Raw genomic sequence first — 22,617 nt, 5'->3', positions numbered from 1 at the left:
ACCCCCAAGGCCACATTATACTTTAATCACCTCTGTAAAGACTCTATCTCCAACTCCACTCACGTTCTGAGGTCCTGGGGGTCAGGACTTGAGCACGTGAATTTTAGGGGGTCACAGTGCAGCCTATAACAGCCACTGAGAGCCCCCTGGCCTGGCCTATGGACTTTGAGTCTGTCAAGTGAGGAGGGTGGGGGTCCCTCGGGGCCCCAGCAGTGTTGTGTAGTTGATGCTGCTGCCCCCCCGACAGAGCTCCCTGAGGGTGGGGGTGGGGAGGGGGCCTGAGTCCTCTCTGGGCGCCCCCCTGGCTACAGGATTGTATCAGCTGATGTGTGGCATTCAAGGATCCTGTGTGAGTAACCGAGGAGGGCAGAAGGGGCCCAGCCCAGGGAGGCCGAAGGGAGAGGCCACACAGGGAGGCTGGCACTTCTGAGTCCCTGCCCACCGGCCCTTTCCTGGCATCCCTCTTCACGTGCAGCAGTGTGTTACCAGCTCCCCGCCTGGTGCTGGTGCAAGACTTCCAAACACGTGTCATATCCACATTTTCGGAGCCTCAGACCAGCAGCCCCGTTGCCATCAGCCCTACTGGGCTGGGAGATAGGCCCGGCTTGCCCAAGGGAGGGGCTAGGACTCACACCCCACCTTCTGCCCTATCCTGGCTCCTGATTCCCTGTACCCAGCCTGAACAGGGGCTGGGCTCCCAGCAGGAGTGAATCACAGGGAGCTGGCAGGATCAGACCTGTACCTGTGGCTCCCCAGTGCCAAGCACGGGCAGCGAGGCCACAGGCCTGCCCTTCCGCCATCTGCTGAGGGGGCGGACACGCTCTGAGAGCAGGGCTGGAGCCTCGCTGGGCTGGGTGCTGCACTTAGCGGGGGGGGGGGGGTCAGGGAAGGCCCCCTGTGGACAGGGGACGGTTGAGCTGAGCATGGTGGTGAGGAAGAGAATCCGGGGGCACCAGGGTGATGCCTCAGCAAAGTGCTCAAAACAGCAGCCCCCCTCTCCTTGGGCCTGCTCAGGAGGGGAGGGCAGGGCTCAGCTGCCTGCCCCCCCCCCAGCTTCCTCCCAGGCCCCTAAGAGGAAGACTGCTTCCTCCAGCCAGCCTTCCCTGCCTGCCAGCCTGCAGGCCCCTCCCCTCTGGTGGCCGCTTATACTCCAGCATCTTCCCCTTGCAGGCTGGCTGGCCATGAGAACCTGGGGCTGTGGGACCCCTAGCTGCTCTCTGCAGCCCCCAGCCCAGACACATACTCCAGTGGGCAGTAAAGGGTGGCTGGACCCTGGCAGGCCTCTGAGCCACACCTCTGCTACCTGTGACCAGGACGTGCCTCCTCCGGCGGAATCTGTCCTCATCCTAGGTGTGCAGGCCCGGCAGGGCCCTTTGACCCAGTTTCAGGCATTCAATCCCCAGTGCCTAAAACTGCCCCCTTAGGAGTGTAGGCGTGCTGCAGCACCTGCCTCCCTGGGTGGCCACGAGGGTGGCCTATAAGCAGAGGAGAGGGTGCCCGGTGCCATGCTGGCCCCAGCACAGTCCACACCTCCAGAGGGTGCATGCCAGCCCTTCAAGAGGAGAAGACGAGGTATCCAAGATGCCGCCCGACGCCCAAAGTCAAGCTGCCCAGGGCGGCCGCAGGAGGACAGGCGTGGGGCGCGGAGCCCACCCAAGGCCCGTGGGCTTCCTCCACACCCGCACGACCGCCCAGGCAGCATTTCGGCGCCCCTGGAGACCCCCGCCTGTCCTGACGACCCACCAGGGAGGCGCTACTGAGCTCCACGCCCCCGGCCACGGCGGCCCGGACCCCAGGATCGGCGGCAAGGGGAAGCCACCTCCTCGGGCCAGAGCGAAGCCCTGCGGACTCGCCCGGGCGAGCTCACCCGGTCCGCGTGGCCCGACCCCAGCCCAGCCCCCTCCTTGATCGCCCGGCCCCTCCCCCGCCCCCTCCTCTGTTCCCTGCTCCCTCCTCTCTCCCCCCCACCCCCACGCCCGGCCCCCTTCTCAGGTCCCCTCGCCCAGACCCCCCCCTTGGTTCCTCGGCTCGCCACCCACCTCATCCGTCCCCCTCCTCGTCCCCTCCCCGTCCCACCGCCCGGTCCCCCTCGCGGCCTTTCCTCGTCCCCTCGCCCCGCCCACCTCCCCCGGCCGACTCCTCCCCTCCCCCGTCCAGCCCCCTCTCAGTCCCCCGAGTCCGGCCCTCCTCCCCAGCCCGACCCCCTCTCCCTCCCCCGCTCCGCCCCCTCCCCGTCCCCCGCCTGGTCCCCCGCGGCCGCTCTGCGTACGGGGTGACGCAGCGCCGCCCACCCGCGCGCCCCGCCCGCCCCGCGCCGCCGCCGCCGCCGCCGACGCCGCGCCGCCGCCGCAGCCGCCGCCGCGATCCGGCTGGGCTCCAGGGGCCGCTAACGGTCCAGCGCCCCTCGGCGTCTGCGCGCCCGCCCGGCGCCCTCAGCCCAGCCGACCCGGCGGCGCCCTGGGCGCTGGGCGCGATGGGGGCCGCGGAGCCGCTGCGCTCGGTGCTGTGGGTGAAGCAGCAGCGCTGCGCAGTGAGCCTGGACCCCGCGCGGGCGCTGCTGCGTTGGTGGCGGAGCCCGGGGCCCGAAGCCGGCGCCCCCGGCGCGGGTGAGTGTCGCCGCCGGCCCGCGGGCTCGGCCGGGGTGGCGGGGCAGGGAGGGGCCGGGGAGGAGGGGGCGGGGAGGCCGGCGGGCGGGGGCCCCGGGACCGGAGGCCCGGAGATGGGGGCCGGGGTCTCGGCAGCAGCTGGCAGGGAGGAGTCCCGGGCGCCGAGGGTGTGTACACTCCGGGACCGGGGTGACAAAGAGCGAGCGCCGGGGCGGGGGCGGGGGTGGGGGGAGGTGCCGGCGGGGAGGGCCGGAGCCCGGGCGCCTGCGGTCCCGGCGAGGATGCGACCCCGGAGGGCGAGGCGCGGGGTGGTGACGGCGGGGGAAGTCTGCTGCCCGGGAGGTGTCGCCTGGACGGGGCCGCATCTCCGTGACCGGCCTGCAAGTATCTGAAAGGCACCATCTGGATCGATTGTGAGACTGATTACGGATGGATCCCGAGGGAGTGCCGGCGCCCCGCACTCGGTTTCAGTTTAACCCGAGTACAGATGCTTTTCGTTAGCGGGGATCCAGAGCGGGGTCAGGAATTCCTGTTGTAAAGTGAAAGACAGGCTCATGATCTTCTGTCTGGGATGTGCTCCCTGGTGGGGTTGGTGTGGGTGTTAATTCTGGTGCAACAGGCTGGACGCAGGACCTGCGGAGGCCCTCGGATTTGGAGAAGTGTAATTTAACTAAAAAGGGCACTCTCTCCCCCAAGGAGAAGGGGCCAGCGGCTCCCTGGGCCGAGACGGCGGCGGCAGAGGGGTGGGCAGAGGCTTATCAAGGAGGTGTCATTTGACCCCTGGCAGGAGGAGGAGGATTACAGGAGGCGCCTTTGGACAGTGAGAAGGGGGAGGCGTCCATGGCTGGCGAGGAAGCCCAGGGCTGGCGAGTGTGGGTGTGTTTCCATCTCATTCATTTGTCTTTCGCAATGTTTTATTGAGGGCCTGTCCGGGAAGGGCGCGGCGGTAATCCTCGCCTCTGCTCAGTGCACGTGACAAAGTCCCTGCCGCAATGGAGCATTTTCCATTAGAGGGAGAGACAAGAGGGGAACACACAGGGGCGTGTATGTCTCAGAAGAGCCCTGCAGGGTGGGGGCAGGTCGCTGTGGTGCAGGGGGTCCCAGAGTCCTCACTTGCAGGGGGGCATTGGACCAGAGCCCTGGAGGGACCTGTGCACATTGGGAAGAGATGGTCCTTGCGGGAAGGCCACAAGTGCCAAGGCCGGAGGTCCACGGGGTACTGCAGGAACGGAGGGAGATGGAGGAGGGGAAACGGGGCTGTTTGGGTGGCATGGGCTGAGATGGGGACCCCTGGAGGGCTTTATCCATCTTAACCTGGAGAAAGGATCCCTGTGGCAGCTTGGAGGAGAGCAGACAGGAGGGACTGCAGGTGGGAGTGGTGGTGAGCAGGGCTGGGCCTGCCTGTACTGAATGAGCAGCGCCAGGGGAACGTGAATTCCAGGTTTGTAGTTACTGAAATTGCAGGAGGAGCAGGGATTTCGTTTTTAATTATTGGGGGGTGGGGTGTGTAGGTCAGGGTTCTCTGGTGGATGTTCTGAGTTTGGGATGGCTTTCAGATGCCTTGGGGGCAGTCGGGGGTGCTGTGATGGGTCTGGGGGTGCTTTCTGACACTGAGGTTGTGTGGCTCCGCTGGTGGGGGAGGGGTGAGGCAGAGCTGGCCGGTTAATTGGGGCCAAGGTCAGGGGTGGTCTCGGACTCTTGGTTTCTAGCCTCGGCGTCACCAGAAGCATGGTCTGCAGAGAGCTTATCTGTGGCTGGGGGTCTGAGACTCTACCCTTCTACCAGCTTTCTGTTGTCCCCTTGGGAAGACATGTCATTCCTCGGACGTCATCCTCCGGCCTCCTGGCACCACACGACTAGGTCATGCCTGGCCTGTCCCCGAGGGCTTTTGAGCTTTCCTGTAAACCTCTCGGCTTAAGGATGGGGCACTGCCATTTCGTGGGGCACTTGGGCGCAGCCACTGTGCTTCTGCCCTGTATCCCATTCAAACATGATGCATTCCTGCGGGGCAGCTTCTCCTGTATTTTACGGATATAGAGACTTTTAGAAACCGGCCCAACTAGTGGTTGAACCCGGGTTTGAGGCGTGGTGGGTCCAACTCCAGCTGCTGTGCACCGGGTGGTGTGGCCTCCCTCAGGCCACAGCGGCCATGTGGACACTGGACAGACCCCGCCCGTCCGGGATGTCTCGGTGGGGAGGTCACTCCTTGCCTGCTTTCGGCGTTGGCATCCTCAGCCGGCTGCTGTTATGGTTTCTGGTCCCCAGATCCTCGGTTTTGGGCGGTGTGCTTCGGGGTGGCTCCTCACTGGCACAGCTGCCTGCCCTCTTCCCTGGGACGGTGGTTGCTTCACTCTTACAAACCGTGAAGGCCCTTTTGTACAGGGACTGGTATGCACGAGATTGGTCCCCTCCCCGGAGAGGCCGGGGCTGTGGGAGCCCTGGCACCCCCTGTGCAGCCCACCACCCTGGGAAAGCGCTGGGTCAGCAGTGCAGGGACGGAGCTGCTGCAGCTCGGGGCTTTCCTCATAGCTGCATCCCCAGGGCAGTGGCGTCTGAGTCAGATGATTCCATGCTTGAGAGCAGCCCTGGCAGTAGGGAGACGGGAAGCAGTCCACGGGACATTTGATTCAGTTACAGAGTGGCAGGACCCAGCCTGCCGCAGTCCCAGGTGTGTCTGCTTGCCAGGATGGACCGTGGCTTGGCCGCGGAGGGAAGGGAGGGGAGGGTTGTGCAAAAACAGACTGATGGGGCAGGGAGTGAATTGAGATCACCTTCGAGGAAGGACAGGGGAGGGACCTGCCCCGGGGCAGCCGCGTGCACTGGGTGCAGCCGCTTCATCTGACCCGCTCGGTCTCTCCACAGCCTCGCTCCTGTTTTCAGACGGGAAAAATGGAAGTTGTGAACTGATTGCAATTGACTGTAACGTACAGAAGGGAGCTGGCTTTTAATCCAGGCCCACGCTCCTTCATCTGTGAGGGGGCTCAGCGGTTGAGAGCAAAGGAGGGACCCGGATTTCAGGGGGCAGCATTGTCTGGACCCAGGAACAGCTGCTCTTAAGGAAGCTGTGAGGCTCTGGGGCGCCAGCCTGGTCGGAAGTGGGGCAGACTGAAAACAGGAAACCCGGACCCAGCCTTCTCACAGTGGGTCGGGCTAGTTCAGCTTGAAACAGACTGAAACTGCATCTGGGCTGTACCCCGGGGTTCAGGAAAAGAGACTCTGGATGTGTTCCTTTAGAGTTGGGGCTGGGAGGAGTGTATTGGCACCCTGGGGTGGGGTGGGGCAGTGCCCAGGCTCCACCTGTGAAGGAAACCCTCCCCTTCCTCTGGCAGCTCCCCCCGAACCTGGGATGCCCCAGGGCTGATGGGGAGCTCCTTGGGTAGGTCACTGCTGTATTTACAGAGTGTCCCCAACACCCCTACGCAGTGCCCAGCAAAAGGTAGGGAAGCCACAGATACTTAAAAAGTTTTTTTTATGCTCACAAAAGTAACTCATGTTGATTTAGCAAAATCTAGAAAACGCAGAAAAACACACAGAAAAAGAATCACCCTTAGTCTTAACCTTCAGCAGTGAATATTTGGTGTTTGTTTCTGTGCAAATATACATATTACTGTTTACTCTCTTAAAACATGGTTTTTTTAATGTGAACTTTATTGAGGCATAATTTGCATACAGTAAAATTCACACATTTTAAGTGTATAGTTTGGTGACTTTGCCACGTTTGATCATCTGTCCTAAGGAAAAAGACAGGTACTTAAGGAACTGTGGTTTAGGCTTTAGAAGATATATTTTCTATGTGTTTGTTAAGATACTGATGACCCCCTCCTCGTGTCCCCGTCCCCATTCTCCCGGGGCTCCTCGTGTGCCTGTGCACGGCAGGTGCTGAATAACCCTGTGTGGATGGCCTCATGTGGGAGGTGAGGTGTGGCCTGCCCCTGGCCACGTGGTGAGCGGAGGCCGCCTCGGGACTGGGCTCCGGCTGTGTGGGATGCAGCATGTCCAGGGGTCACCGCTGCCACTGGCAGGAGAACGTGGGGGGGAGTGGTTGCTTTGCTGTTTGCTCTCCCAGCACCTTGACTTTTCTCTGGAGGATGTGGGTTCAAAACCATTGGAAGTGGCTGGGAAGCTGAATGGTTTGTGTAAAGCCCACAAATTCTACAGAATCCCCTAAAGCGTAAACACCACAGATCCTGTAGTCCTGTGTTTCAGTATCCCTTGATGTGTCTTAGTTATGCTCCGTGAGGAAGTCAGAAGTGCTGTAGATAGTGTCAGATGATGTAAAGCTAACGACCTGCACAGTTTGATAGGAGGAATCTCAGTATATTTGAATAGGAAATAAATGGCAATCCTGTCTTCCTGTTTCAGAAAAAAAAATAGAATCTCATTCTAGATTTGCATGTGATTCACCGTCGGAAGAGACGTACCGGCTTTTGTGGTTGCGAAAGCAGATGTCAGGAAAACAGCAGTCCTGCCTGCCATCTGTCTCTCTAGGCACCTGCCTCAGTTATGGTCAGGTTACATGACTTAACAGTAGGCGAACGTGGTCATAAATATCGTAATCTGAGATAATTCCAAGGTTAACTTTTATTTGTTACTCTAAAATAGGTCAGCAAACATTTTCTTCAAAAGCCAGATAGCAATTATTTTAGGCTCTGTGGGTCACAACTTCTCAGCTCTGCTGTTTTAGCACAAAAGCTGCTGTAGGCAGCATGAGAGTGAATGCACGTGGCCGTGTGCCAATAAAACTTTATTTACAAAAGCGGGCAGCAAGCTGAATTTGGCCTGCAGTTTGCCGACCCTGCTCTAAACCATTATTCATCATTATGCGTTTTCCTGCTCTGTTGTTTGGTGCATTCACATTCAGGATTGCTATGTCTTCATTTTGGATTGACCCTTTTTTCGTTGTGTAATGCCCTTCTCTGTCTCTGATCATTGTATTTGTTCTGGAGTCTACTTTATTGATTGACACGGCCACTCCTGCTCCACACGTCTTTTCCATCCTTTTACTTTCAACCTGCTTACATCATTAGATTTGAAGTGAGTTTCTTTAGATTGCATAGGGTTGACTCATGTTTTTTAATTAAGTAAGCCAATCTATGTCTTTTTAATGTAAATATATTAGGGCTTAAGTCTGCCATTTTATTTTTTGTTTTCTGGTTTTCGTTTCTCTGTTTTTCCCTGCCTTCCTGTGAATTACTTAAAAATATTTTTTTAGAATTCCATTTGTCTATATATCTTCATCTTTTTTTTTTTAATTTTATTTATTTATTTTTATTTATTTATGGCTGCATTGGGTCTTCGTTTCTGTACGAGGGCTTTCTCTAGTTGCGGCAAGTGGGGGCCACTCTTCATCGTGGTGCGCAGGCCTCTCACTATCGCGGCCTCTCTTGTTGCAGAGCACAGGCTCCAGACGCGCAGGCTCAGTAATTGTGGCTCACGGGCCCAGTTGCTCCGCGGCATGTGGGATCTTCCCAGACCAGGGCTCGAACCCGTGTCCCCTGCATTGGCAGGCAGATTCTCAACCACTGCGCCACCAAGGAAGCCCTATCTTCATCTTTTTTATTAGCTGTTTATTGTGGTAAAATATCCGTACTGTTTTTGAGTGCACCTCTTTGTATAGAGGTGGAGTGGTTGCCCAAGATATTGGTCTATATATACGTATCTCATCCCAATCTTGTGGTGCTGCCATTTTACCAGTTTGAGTGAAGTGTAGAAACCTTACCTCTCTGCATCGCTTTACTCTCCCGTTTTATAATGAAATTGTCTTAATTATTTCTTCTACATGCGTTTAGAACCACATTGGTGTTATAATTTTCTCTTCCACCCGGAAACATAATTAAGAAAAGTCAGGAAGAGAAGGAAATCCTATTGTGTTTACCCATATCTTTGCTTACTCTGTTCTTTCTTCCTTCCCCCCCCCCCCCCCCCGGGACTCTTATCACTTCATTTCTACTTCCTGCATCCTTTCTTTTATGATAGGTCTGCTGGCAACAAGTTCTCTTAGTTTTTCTTCATCTGAGAATGTCTTAATTTCTCCTTTATCCCTAAAGGATATTTTTGCTGGGTGTAAGATTCCAGGTTGACCATTCTTTTCTTTTCAGCACTGGAAAAATATTGTGCCACTTCCTCTGGCTTCCATGGTTTCTGAGGAGAAATCCACTGTCATTCAGATTTTTCTCACCTGTAGGTAAGGTGTTGTTTCTCTCTCGCTGATGTGAACATTCTTTTCCTTGTACTTGATTTTCAGAATCCAGACTGTAATGTGTCTTGGACTGGATTTCTTTGTATTAATCATATTTGAGGTTATGCCTTTTGTCAAATTTGGGAAGTTTTCAGCCATTATTTTTTGAGTACTTTTTCAGCCCCTCTCCTTCTCTACTTCTGAGACTGTAGTGACACACATGTTGGATCCTCCATTATAATCCCACAGGTCTCTGAGGCTCTGTTCGTTTTGTGTTTTTTTGTTTTGTTTTTGTTTTTAATTCTGTTTTCCTCTGCTGTTCAATTTGAGTCATTTCTGTTGTCCCATCTTCCAGTTCACTGATTCTTTCCTCTGTCCCTTCGTTCTGCTGTTGAGTCCACCTGTTTGTTTTCTATTTTGGTTACTGTATTTTTCAGTTCTAAAATGTCCATTTGGATCTTCTTTATATCTTCTATTTCTTTTTTCTTTTTTAAAGATTTATTTATTATTTATTTATTTTTGGCTGCATCGGGTCTTAGTTGCGGCATGCGCGATCTTTGTTGAGGCATGCGGGCTTCTCTCTAGTTGTGGTGCACAGGCTCCAGGGCACGTGGGCTCTGTAGTTTGTGGCATACGGGCCTTCTAGTTGAGGCGCAAGGGCTCAGTAGTTGTGGCTCATGGGCTTAGTTGCCCTGCAGCCTGTGGGATCTTAGTTTCCCGACCAGGGGTCGAACCCGCATTCCCTGCATTAGAAGGTGGATTCCTTACCACTGGACTGCCAGGAAAGTCCCTATGTCTTCTACTTCTTTGCTAAGACTTTTTTCTTTGCTGAGTCTTTATATGTCTTCAATTGTTTCAAGTGTGTAATTGTTCGTGAAGCCTTTTCACAGTGGCTGCTTTAAGGTCCTTGTCAGACAATCCTAACATCTTTGTCATCTCAGTGTTGGCATCCAGCAATTGTCTTTTTTTCTCTCATTTTGAGATCTTCCTAGTTCTTGGCATGGTGATTGATTTTAGATTGAAACCTGGACATTTTTGTACTGTGTTATGAAATTTTGGATCTTATTTAAATTTCCTCTTTTAGCTTGCCCTCTCTGACACTGCTGCATCAGGGAAGAGGGAGACTAGTTACTGCCAGGTGGGGGAAGAAGTCCAGGTTCCCCGCGGCCCTGTTGACAATCGGGGGGGGGGAGGGGCTCCTCACTGATGCTGGGTGGGCTAGGACTTCCGGCCCCCCACTAGGCCTGCACAGAGACCCCCTTGGCTGGAAGGGGTCGGGGTGCCTCGCAACTGCTCTCCAAGGGTCTCCTGACACCTGGGTGGGTGGAGGTGGGTGGTGGTGAAAATCCTGACTTTCCCCTAGGTCTCCCCTGACACCACCCCACTACTGCTGAGTGAAGGTGAAGTCCCCTCCCTCTTTGTCTCCACCGACCCCTGTGGGGAGCGAGGCTCGTTACCAGCTGGCTGGGGTGAAAGTCCTGGCTCCCTGCGTGCCTTGCCTCACGCCACCCTGGTGGGGAGTGCCAGGTGCCTCCCTACACCCCTGAGGGTGGAAGTCTAGGCTCCCAGGTGGACTTTGCTGGCGTGTGGGCATGGGGCCAGGTTTTCGGTGTGTTTGTTGTTTGTCTAGAAGTTTCCTGTCTTACTGGGCTGTCCTTCCCCTGGTCCTTTGGCCAGAGAGGGCACTCTTTGTTGGGGTTTTTGGTTTGTACCCACTGGCATTTCCGGGTTGCTGGATTCTTCAAATCTGGGATGCATGAGGCAAAAGGAAACCCAGGGAACTCACCCCCTGTCCTTCCCTGGTCCCGAGGTCCCCGGCCAGCTTCCTCCTTCTCCCCACCTTTCAGAGTCTCCCTGCGTTTGTGTGACACGTGGCTCAGCGGAGGAACAGGGAAAAGCACACCTTGTCCATCATCTCAGCAGTGGAAGGTCCCTGTGCATTTTTAAAAACGTTTTTTCTCTCTGTTATTCAAAACAGATTATTCCTACTGACCTGTTCAGCTTCACTGGCTTTCCTCTGTCACCCCCACTCCGCTACTGAGCCCAGCTAGTGGATGTTTTATTTCAGATGCTGTACTTTCAGTTTTAAAGCTTCCATTTGGTTCCTTCTAATAGTTTATTTTTCTCCCCTGGGAACTTCTGTCATCTTTCCGTTCATTTTAAGAATGTTCAGCTGTACCTCACCGAGCATGGTTATACCGACCACGTTAAAGTTTTTGTCTGATGCCTCCGACATCTGGGTCATCTCAGGCCGGGCGTCTGTGGACTGTCTTTCCCTTGGGCATGTCAGCGATTTCTGGTTCTTGGTGTGCTGATTAATTTTGTACCCTGGACATTTTTCATATTTCTTTGTAAGGCTCTGGGTCCCATCAAAGTCCTTTGGAGAATTTTCTTTTCTTAGGCAGGTGCTCAGCCTGGTTGTACACAGACGGCAAGTCGGTCTCACGTTGTGGGAGGGGTTTCCACATCAGTCCAGCTCTCAAGGCCTTTTTCACGCTGCGGGGGGCCACCCTGGTGTTTGTCACTCAGGGGTGAGTCCGGGGCCGGGGAGCTGGCACACTTGGCACTTTGGCTCCCAAGGCTCCTCTGTGCTTCCCGCGGTTCAGCACGCAGAGGCCGGGAGGGAGCCTGGCGTGTGTCAGTTCACGGGCAGAGCCAGGACGCCCTTCCCCAGCCCTGCCGGCCACGCTCTGGCTCCTCTGGACAGAGGACTGGGTGTTCGCTGTCCGCGTCCAGCGAGCCGTTCTAGATCTCAGGCTGCCCTTGGCTCAGAGCTGGGGATGGAGAGGAGAGGAAGGCTCTGGAAGACTGCAGGGCGCCGCTCCTTCTGCGTGGGTGCTGCTCTGGCCACTGGCCCGCCGCTCTTTGCTTTTGGCGCCTTCAGTTAACTGTCTCCCTCCCATCTTGTCCAGACCTCTAGGTCACCATCAGAGGAGGGCTAGGCGGTTGTGCGCCTTCTTCATCTTGGTCGGCACTGTGTATGTCTAGACTGACGTTCTCGTGCCTGTAGTGCTGTGCTTACCGCCTCAAGTAATCCTCACCAGAGCCCTTGGAGCCATCTGGTGTTGTCCCCAGTTCAGAGACGGCAGTCGGGGGCAGCTGGGGGGTGCTGCTCCAGAGCTCGGACGTTGTCCCCAGTTCAGAGGCGGCAGTCGGGGGCAGGTGGGGAGCTGCTCCAGAGCTCGGACGTTGTCCCCAGTTCAGAGACGGCAGTCGGGGGCAGCTGGGGGGGCTGCTCCAGAGCTCGGACGTTGTCCCCAGTTCAGAGACGGCAGTCGGGGGCAGGTGGGGGTCTGCTCCAGAGCTCGGACGTTGCCCCCAGTTCAGAGACGGCAGTCGGGGGCAGGTGGGGGGGCTGCTCCAGAGCTCGGATGCTGAGATCCTGGGGTACGCCCCCTGCAAGGACGTGGCTGCCGGGGTCCGTTTCTGCAGCGCCCACTGCCTTTCCTGGCGGGCAGGTGGGGGGAGAGCAGGGTTCTTGGAGCAGGAGTCAGTCTGGCTGTAGCCCCCGGCGGCCGGGGGCGGGGGCGCCACACGCCTCCTGGTCACTCGGCTGGGGGTGCTCGCACGGGGTAGCACGTGGTCGGAGGAGCCGGTGGCTGTGCGAGTGGGAATCGGGGACGGGCTGTTTCCTGGGTGTGGAAACGCAGTTGTGCCAGAGTTGGCTCCACGGTATACGGTCCACAGGTCCAGGGTGAGTGCAACCCGTCCCCTGAACCTACAGCCTGGGGACCCGAGGAGAACCCTGTCCCAGGCAGGTGTGGCAGAGGCGTTTCCTGAAGGGCCAGGTCCAGTCCTGTCGCAGGTGCTGATGGAGCAGAGCCCCGAGGGCGGCAGGGCCGGGGCCACCTGGAGCCGGACGCTTGGCCAGGTCGCTAGGCCGCTGGTGCCCCAGGACTGCTGGGCTCTCCCTGCAGTGGCCGGGGTCAAAGGCCAAAGTGCGACAAAGGTGGTAGCGAGTCCCTCTTAGGCAGGACTGTTTCAGGATGGGCGGGAGCTGCTCTGGTCTCCGGGTTTTGAGTCAGGAGGGCACGGTGATGCCTTATCTTTCCGGACCGGGTTGATGACGTTTCTTCACGTGGGGACGACAGCGAAGTGTCAGCAGTGTGGGGTCTGCATCCTGTTTCCACGCCCCATTCAAAGGGCAGGTGCACGTGTGTGAGTGTGTGCACAGGAGCGTGTGCACGTGTGCCTGTGTGTGAGCAGCGGCTCCTGGGTGGAAAGGGGCCGCCCTCCCTGCCCGCCAGCCTGTGGCCCCAGCAGTCCCCGCGTCTCGGCTTCCTCTCTGGCCACACGCCTTGTGCAGCCTTTCTCAGGAAACCAGTGGACATCAGACCGCACCCGATCCGCGAAGCCGCTGATTCCCAGGCCTCCATCTGGAGCATGCCTGGCTCCCTCCTTCCCAGGGACCCCTTGGCCCAGGTCTGCATGGCGTCTTGGGGGCCCGGGTGGATGGTGCCAGGCCTGCAGCGGGTCTGCCCTGGTACCCAAGGGCCCTGGGAGGCCTGATAGAGAATGTTTCGTGGAAGGGGGTCCGAGGGCCGGGGCTTTAGGCTCATTTGCCAGAAGCGGTGCTGCCTCAGAGGTCTGGGTCCACGGAAACACGTGCTCCTGACTCCTTGTACTGTCTGTGCCTCACCCGACAGCTCCGCAGGGGCGCCCCGGAGCCGTGAGGCATCTTAGATGAGAGTCCAAGGCGGTGAGCCTCCGTAGCCGCTCGTCCCTGCCCGGGGCTGCCTGGACTGCCGCCCTCCTAGGCTCCGGCGCCGCCTCGCCCCGTGGTCCTTAGCTCCGTGGTCCTTAGCTCCGTGGTCCTTAGCTCCGTGGTCCTTAGCTCCGTGGTCCTTAGCCCCGTGGTCCTTAGCTCCGTGGTCCTTAGCTCCGTGGTCCTTAGCTGCCTCTGCACTCCGCCTGCTCCAGCCCTGCTGGCCTCTGCCTGTCCTGAAGCTCCGCAGGGATGCTCGTGCCCCAGGGCCTCTGCCCAGCTCCTAGGTTGCCATCAGCCTTTGTCCGTGAGGCATCCCACCCCGCTGCAGCCCCCGAGCCCCGTGGACCTGCTCCGCTGCCTTTTCCATAGCATTTATGACTCTGGATAAGTTGATAAAACACGTATATCAACTGCGTCGTTTCTCAGAGGCCTCCCCACATCCGACCGATACCTGCCAGAGGGCGGGGTTTCTGTCCCGGCACCGCCTCCCTGTCTGAAGCTGCGTGGGCCCGTAGCAGTGCTGAGCCCGTGAGTGGAGCGTGGTGGGGCAGCTTCGGGCGCAGTGCCTGGGCTTTTTAATGGTTACTCGTGAGCCTTGGTGACTCACGTGTGTTAAGGTTTAGCATAAACCATGATATACCTGATAATTGAATATCTTCTAAGAGAAAAGTACATCGTGAAATATTTTAGGGCCTAAGGATTCCAAAGATTTTGTGCCTGGAATGATCTAGAAAGGTTTAAAAATAGACTCAACTGAGCTGGACAGTGATTCAGCCCACAGACTCAGGGAGCCCGTGGGGTTCCAGGCGGGCCCCTGGCCTGCCCTGCCGGCTCCCCCCGCCAGCTGCCCCCACCCGCTGCTTCTCCGTAAACCTGACTATAAACAGCTAAACTGGTCGGGCCGCTTTTCCTCAGAAGGGTGCCTGGTGCCCTCCCTCGTCCTCCGATCCCCGGCCCCTTATCTGAATGCCCACACCTGCCCTTTTCTGTAGAGCCCGTGCTTCCCTCCTAGGGCCTGTACAGTCCCTGGCTGGTGAGGACGCCAGCTGGCACTTGCCACCTTCTGGAGTTTCTTGAGCCTAAGGGGACAGAGTGTCTCGGACAGGATTACCTCTGAGGACACTTAGCCCCACGCACCCGAGTCGTAGTAAGAGATGTTACCTGTGCCCTGCCGTGGCGAGCGCTAAGAACAGCTAACACATGTGGGGCGGCCGGGCACCAGGCCCTCTTCTCAGCACTTTAGGTGAGAATCCTTTCATTCTCACGTGTCCCCATTTTACAGAGAAGGTAACTCAGCACAGAGATGCTAGGCATTTGCCCAAGGTCACACAGCTGGGAAGCGCCAGGGCCCAGTTCCAGCCTTGGCTTCTACTCTGGATCCACTGTCGGTCCTTCTGGTCAACAGTGGGGACTGCTGTTTGGCCGGAGTGAGGAAAGGTGGGCTTGTGAGCCAGGCTCGACTTCGGGTCAGAAGAGGTGAAAAGGTGGGAGGCTGCTGTGGGGGAGGGTTCCTCCTGTGAGCAGCCCCGGGTAGCTGCCGGAGCTGCAGCGGTGGGCAGACGGTCAGGGCCCCTGCAGCGCATGGGACACGCACACCAGCTTCCCTCCCAGGCTGGTGTCCTGGTGACGTGCTGGCCACTGCGGGTGTGCAGACAAGGGTCAGAGGTCACACTGTACTGGGTCAAGTAAATTATAATTGACCGGCACCTCATCTGCGCATCAGGAACTTTGGGGCTAAAGTAACTAGGACATACTTACAGTTTTGTTTGAAATTATTGTGTTATTGAAATAAACCAGTAAGGGACTTCTCTGGCGGTCCAGTGGTTAAGACTCTGCGATTCCACTGCAGGGGGCATGGGTTAGATCCCTCCTGGGGGAACTAACATCCTGTATCATGCTGTGCAGTGTGGCCAAAAACGAAACAAAACAAACAAAAAACCAATAAGAAATAGTTACAAATGGAAATTTAATTATTAAACTAGATCATTCAGTGGAAACAATTATTGTTCTAATAGAAACGTGACCTGCTGTTGATAAGTCTGTAGGACTTGCCGTTCTTCTTCTAGACAAGTAACCCTGGAGTGGCAGCTGCGCAGCCTTACCGAGCTTGTAAAACATCGAAGAGGAGCTATGTTGGTTTGTTTCCAGCTTTGTTTCCAAAGTGACAGGAATCTAATTTTACTTAAATTTTTTGTGTGTGTCAGGCTAGACTGGGTGAAATGATAGCCATTATGGGTGATACAATTTTATTTGTAATCCGTAGGGTCAGAGTAACTACAGATTGTCCTCACGGGGGGGCTGCTGATGGGTCGCCCTTGGGCTAAATTTGGCCCACAGATATTTTTTGACTTGTCCAGTGAGGTCTTCTTTTCCTTTTCGAATTGTAGTCAACATTTTAAGTCAGGAGATTTCACACCAAAAAATCCAAGCTTCTGGCGTATCCCTGAGTGATGTTGCCTGTGTGCTGTGACCAGGACTGTGGCCTCCAGGTGGTCGGGGCGCTTGGGTGCCACCCGCCCACCGCCTCGTGGAGCTTCACGAACACGATCTTGAAACATCAAGCTGCCGGACGAATTTCCTGTTTCTGTGGAGTTAGAAGACAAATTTTTTTCTGTATGAGAAAAGCCACTGGGGATTGCCTGGGTTGGGTAGGGTGCCTGAGAAGTAGCTACCTTCAAGATTTGCCTGTTTTGACTGAAACTGGAAGACTGTTCTAGAAATGTCTAGTGGGGTGTGTGGACATGCAGAGGGGGAGGGTGCTTACCCAGCGTCCACCTCTCAGTCCCCGTGCTCCCCTCCGTCGCCCCCGCAGGATTTGGGGCAGGTGTGGACCTGCCATCACGGGCCGTGGCAGGTGGCAGGTGCTCGAGGCCGTGGTTTGTTGTCTTGGTGACAAGGTCTCGGGCACACGTCTCGGAGTGGAGAAGTACTTTGTGACGTTTATGCTGTAGGAGAAAATGTGTAATGCTTGAAGAGAGATCGAAAACTGGTCTATAGGTTTAGTCCTCAAAATGCCTCGCTCTCGTTGGAAATCCAAATTCTTCCCTTCTTGTGAAGCCACTTAAGTCTGTCCCTCTCCTTGTGGCCTTTTCCTGTTCTGAATTGGTGTCGCGGGTGGCGGTGATGTCACATAATCCAGCCCCGAAGATCCTGTAATCTAAGGCCGCACGTGGAGGCGCCCAGGGAAGGCTGCTGAGTGAGGAGGCAGCGGGCGCAGGGGCGGAGCAGCAGCCTGGACCGGCCTCCGCGGCTCCCCCGGCCCGCCACAAGCCCGGCCTGCCGGGATCTGTCCTGGCCCCGTCAGCGACCAGCAGGTCCCCCACCCCTCGGTGCCTTTGTTTGCTCGTCTGTCCAGCAGGGGCGTCGGCGACCTGCCCCAGCGGGCCGTGGGGTTCTGTCCGCGGGGGGGCGGTAGCTGGCGCGCGGGCGTCTCTGAAACCAGCCGGGCCTGTGGCCCTCCGCTGCCTCCCAAGGGCACCTCCACCCATGACCCCTCCCCTCCTCCCCGATCACGTCCAAAACCTGTCGTCTGCTGGGCCTGGGACGCCGCTCCCCCAGGTGCCGGGACAGTGTGGCCGTGTGGTCACTAAGTGATCGTGATGTGACTCTTGGGCTTGTGGGGTCTCTCGTGACGCCGGCCGGCTCTCCCGACTCTCACTGTCAAACCGGAGCAGGTGTTGATGAGTGGAGGGAGGGGCCCCACCCCGCAGGGCCTTGGAGAAGGTGTGCCGCGCCTGCCGCCTCGGGCGTCTGCCTTCGACCCTGACGTGGATCTGCAGGATCGGGTCTGGGAGGTCAGGTCGCAGCTCAGCTTTGCCCACCGGACCTGACGGTGTCGTGTCGCAGATGAGAGCGGCCCGCTGGCGGGGATGGCGGGGCAGTGTGAGCGCGGTGACCACGGTCCAGTGAATTTGTTTTCCGCGTGGTGTTTCTGGACTCTGCGAGGTGGTGAGCTGTGGGCAGGAGGGCTCCCTGGTCTTCCTTTCCACAGGGAGCTCTCACCCAGGGGCGCTCTGCTCCTGCCGCACGTGTTCGGGTGGCTGAGCTGCCGGGAGGCGCGTTTCACGTGCGTAATTGCGCAGGGGGTCGGGCGGTGTGAGCTCAGACCCTCGGGCTCTTCCTCGGGGGAGGGGCCCTGGTGCTGGTGCCCCGGGGTGGGGCTGCGTGGCTGCCAGCTCCCCGGCTTTTCTCTCTGGCCTCATCGCCGTCTAGTTCCCGTGGACGTGCGTCTCAGGCTGTGACACGATGCACCAGGTGCTCCGTGGGGACCTGCCCTGCCCTGTCCCATGCGCTCCCTCTCACGCGGATGGCGTGTCCTGGGAGCGGAGCTGTGCCCTTGACTGTGAACTTGTCTTTGCTCTGGTCGCCCTTGGCCTCCTCGATGTCTGCGGGACCCTGGCCACCTTGCCACCAGCACGGGGTACGTGTGCGCTGACACACGGGCGGTCGCTCTCCTGGGGGAACGGAGGCCACTGCGCGCTCGGCCATGCAGGAACTTGTAAGATAAGCAGATTGACAGACAGCAGGGACTTTTCTCCCCCCGAGTCACAGCCGTGAAGCACACTCAGCGTTCGTGGGTCACAGTGAGCACTGAAAAGGGTAGAACAGAACCGAGAACGGTGGTGAGAGCGGCTGGGGTCCTCAGCTGTCCCGGGAGAGCTGCGGGCCTGCAGCGTGGGCACCCTGTCCCGCGGGCATTGCCTGTGGTTCCTCTGGAACACGGTGGCCCTTCGGTCACCACCCTTGTGGGAGAGTACGAGGCACAGTCGTACTTCTTGGGGAGGGGAGCACAGAAGAATCGCATCTCTTGTCAGCAAAAACCTTGAAACTTCCAGCCCAGGTTTGATTACCAAATTTCAGTCCATTTTTGGAAAGGATTCTACTGCATGAGAGAACTTTTTTTTTTTTTTGAGTTGGTGACAATTATTATATTTGAACCGGTGGTAATGGCCCTTAAAATAGATTGCTTTATTATTAGAAAGAAAAATTAATGCTGAAACTGAACTGAAACACAGAGAGAGGCACGTTCAAGTTTGGCCAAAGGATCTGAAAGTGAAAGAAGAGGGAGTTGATCTTAGTCATTCAGTTGGCAGTTCTAACTCACTTGAGCCGCATTCTAAGAAGAAATCCAAATTATTTAGAGTATGGTTTTATAAAATGTGCAAAACCTAATAAAATGACCTATCCTGATATATTACTGATAAGGATATTCTTGTGAGTGAAAGCTTAAGTCCTTCAAAATTAAAGATATTCCAACCGTTTGCTCTACACGGCTGCTTGATTATTGTTTGTCTTTTGGAAAGAAAGGTCTTTTTCTTCGCCAATTTCTGAGTGGGTCTGTGGCTGTCAGCGTCCACACTCGGTTGCCTGTCGTGCACACTGGAGTTGAGGGGGGCCCTTGGTTGTGGGTGCAGAGGACGCGCCTCTGCCTCGGTCCCCCCCTGGTGTTTGGGTTTGGCAGGCTCTCTTTAACCTCTGCCTGACAGGAAACATTTTTTGATAGATTTGCCAAAAGCGAGTCCTGGCCCTGCCGGTGGCTTGGACGAGTTCTCTGACCTGCAGGCTTCAGTAGGAGTAGGATCTGGAAGACCTTCTGTGAGTCCCTCTGTGCAGTGAGGATCATGATATTTACCTTCTGGGTTGTTTGTGAGGACTACACGAGATTATACATTTAGCACAAAGTTGGCCTCACAAGTGGCAATTATTATTATTACTATCACTATTATTATGCCCGGCGTAAAGCAGCGTACTCATGTGACAAAGCGTGACACATGGAGACCAGGGCTGGACTCGGGTTGGCCAGGCCCTGTGTGAGGTGACGGGTGTGGACACACACAGCTCTGAATGGAGCAAGTAAGACCACCCTCAGGGAAATGCCACCTAGTAGGAGGCAGAAAAGTGACTGCAGGCCAGGCTGACACCCTGGTGAGGGGGGACCTGGAGGCCTCCCCGAGGAGATGGGGTTAAGCTGGGAAGCAGAAAGCCCCGGGCCAGTCAGGTGGCTGTGTGTGTGTGTGTGTATCTGGCATGTGTGTATGTGGTGTGTGTGTGTGTATCTGGGTGTGTGTGTATCTGTGTGTGTGTGTGTATCTGGCGTGTGTGTGTGGTGTGTGTGTGTGTGTATCTGGGTGTGTGTATCTGGGTGTGTGTGTGTATCTGGCATGTGTGTATGTGGTGTGTGTGTGTATCTGGGTGTGTGTATCTGGGGGTGTGTGTGTATCTGGCATGTGTGTATGTGGTGTGTGTGTGTATCTGGGTGTGTGTGTGTATCTGGCATGTGTGTATGTGGTGTGTGTGTATCTGGGTGTGTGTGTGTATCTGGCGTGTGTGTATGTGGGGGGTGTGTGTGTATCTGGGTGTGTGTGTGTATCTGGCGTGTGTGTGTGTGTATCTGGCGTGTGTGTATGTGGGGTGTGTGTGTGTATCTGGGTGTGTGTATCTGGGTGTGTGTGTGTATCTGGCGTGTGTGTATGTGGTGTGTGTGTGTGTATCTGGCGTGTGTGTGTGTGTGTGTATCTGGCGTGTGTGTATGTGGTGTGTGTGTGTGTATCTGGGTGTGTGTATCTGAGTGTGTTTTTGTATCTGGCATGTGTGTGTGGTGTGTGTTTGTATGTGGGTGTGTGTGTATCTGGCATGTGTGTATGTGGTGTGTGTTTGTATCTGGTTGTGTATCTGGGTGTGTGTGTGTATCTGGCGTGTGTGTATGTGGGGGGTGTGTGTGTGTCTGGGTGTGTGTGTGTATCTGGCGTGTGTGTGTGTGTGTATGTGGGGTGTGTGTGTGTATCTGGGTGTGTGTATCTGGGGGTGTGTGTGTATCTGGCGTGTGTGTATGTGGTGTGTGTGTGTGTGTATCTGGCGTGTGTGTGGGCAGGGCGTACCTGGTGTATAGACAGACCGTTCCCAGAAAAGGGAGCAAGGCTGGGAACTAGCGGCTTGGCTGAGGGACAGAGGTGGTCCCTGAGTGTGTGGTTAGAACATACTTACTTTACATCCCAAGCAAGTTATTTGTGATCATACATTCCAGTAAAGCCTTATAAATGCTTTACTTCTTTTGGAATTTGGAATGTGTCAGGTAAGTTGTAGAATTTATTATTATCAATGAATAAAAATGACCAAAATTAGCATCATAGCTGGAGATTAGGTTTATAAGATGTTTAATAGTGTAAAATAAAAATATCAAATAGGTATTCAAATTTTATGGGTTTTTTCCTAATTTTATCAAAAGTTTGCCTCTTCTATATTTGTCTTCTTTATTTCAAATCTGCTCAGTTTTTATAGCATTGCAAAAGTTGATGCTACTTAAAATTTCAATTTTAAACTTAAAAAACTCTCCTAAACTATACTTCAATCACACGTATCCTAAACTTTAATGTTGTACCACATGCAATTTAATATCCCAATTAGGGAAGGATAGAAGGAAGAAAGCCCTTCTCGTGAACAATGTGTGTTTTTATCCCGCGGCTGTGTTTTCCCGCCCTGCGTCCTCTTCACTGCAGACACACTCACCGTCTTCCGGGTGGTGATGATCTGTGACCGCATTACTGCATTTTACTCTTTGGACACAAATGGTTCTTTCTGTACTTCGTTTTCTTTTTAAATACTTTTATCATGGAGGTAATACATGGTGCTCCATGGAAAGATAGTCTTCTTGCCATTAATACATAGTATCTCTTTAGTTCTTTGTATTATGACCAACATTGCCTTTTGTTTCTCAAAATTTGTAATGTCTGTAGAGGGTAATAAAACAGTTTGTTTCTGTTGGATTCCAAATTGAGTCTTCAAGACCAGAGGTAACTGAAACCACATTAGAACGAAGACAGAGAACACCCGGGATGGATGTTTTCAGTGTCCCTGTGGTGTGCACCCAGCACAGAGCCCGCTGCCCACTCGGGAGGACCCGGGGAAGGTGTGTGGGGAGCACGTCTGGCGCTGCCCACTGGGCACCTGGAAGGCGGCACAGAGCACGTTTTGTTTGCTCGCATGATGAGACTTTCTCTCTTAAATGTTCAAGACCCTTCAGACTGTGACGGGACGCAAGTTCTCAGAGCCTCGTCAACTTGCCCCTCAGATCGTAAGCATCCTTTCCCAGTATCAGCGTGAGTTGCTGCCTCGTGGCACTGGGTCAGTGTGTCCCCGGGATGCGCTTGTAAAACACATGCCCTGTGGGGACCGTGCTGCTTGTGATTAAAACTCTTTGGTGACTTTCGTGCTCAGAGGTGTGGCAGCAAGTTCCTGGGGAGTAACCAGTTTGAGAAGACAGGAGAATATTTTTGTGGCAGTTACGTCCAAGCCATCTTGCGGTGGGTTGGTTTTCTTGGTGGTTCTATGAAGCCCTCCATCACAGCTGGCACACGAGGGTGTGCGGTGAGTCTAGGTAAGGGGGCCTGGGGAAGAGTTAGGAGATGCCCGTCAGAGCTGGATGGGTGGACCAACTGAAGCCACAGTGTGTCCTGTAGAACCCAGCGGGCCGGCTCTGCCAGGACCAAGCTGTGGCACAGGGTGTGCTCGGCCCCTGCCTTCCCCAGCTACACATACACACACACGGATACACACACGCACACACACACACGGATACACACACACGGATACACACACGCACATACACACACGGATACACACACGCACGTACACACACGGATACACACACGCACACACACACGGATACACACCGGATACAACACACACGGATACACACACGCACGTACACACACGGATACACACACACACGGATACACACATGCACACACACACGCACATACACACACGGATACACACACACACGGATACACACACGCACACACACACGCACATACACACACGGACACACACACACGGATACACACACGCACACACACACGGATACACACACGCGGATACACACACGCACATACACGGATACACACACACACGGATACACACACACACACACACACGGATACACACACGCACATACACACACGCACATACACACGCGGATACACACACGCGGAGCCGGGAGAGAAGCCCCACGGGGCCTGCAGTCAGAGAGGGAGGGAGTCTGTGTTGGCAGGCAGGCAGGCAGCGGGGATGTCAGCTGCTGAAGCCGTGGGTTCTGCGTCAGATCCGTTGCACCTGCCTCCACTGAT

At 55.7% G+C, this 22,617-nt stretch overlaps 1 protein-coding gene across 1 annotated transcript in view; it reads left to right on the top strand.

Moving 5' to 3' along the window:
- The first annotated feature begins 1,581 nt into the window (after nucleotides 1-1,581).
- Nucleotides 1,582-22,617, top strand: part of CERK (ceramide kinase) — a 53,098-nt gene continuing 32,062 nt past the window's right edge. The window contains exons 1-2 of the mRNA XM_036867491.1: nucleotides 1,582-1,870; nucleotides 2,340-2,606. Coding sequence (XP_036723386.1) covers nucleotides 1,582-1,870; nucleotides 2,340-2,606 — 556 coding nt within the window. The remainder of the gene's footprint in view (nucleotides 1,871-2,339; nucleotides 2,607-22,617) is intronic.

The sequence above is a fragment of the Balaenoptera musculus genome, chromosome 10 (assembly GCF_009873245.2).
Source record: "Balaenoptera musculus isolate JJ_BM4_2016_0621 chromosome 10, mBalMus1.pri.v3, whole genome shotgun sequence".
NCBI classification, from domain to species: Eukaryota; Metazoa; Chordata; class Mammalia; order Artiodactyla; family Balaenopteridae; genus Balaenoptera; species Balaenoptera musculus.
Note: the sequence above shows the minus strand (reverse complement) of the source record. Positions and strands in the feature narration are given on the sequence as shown.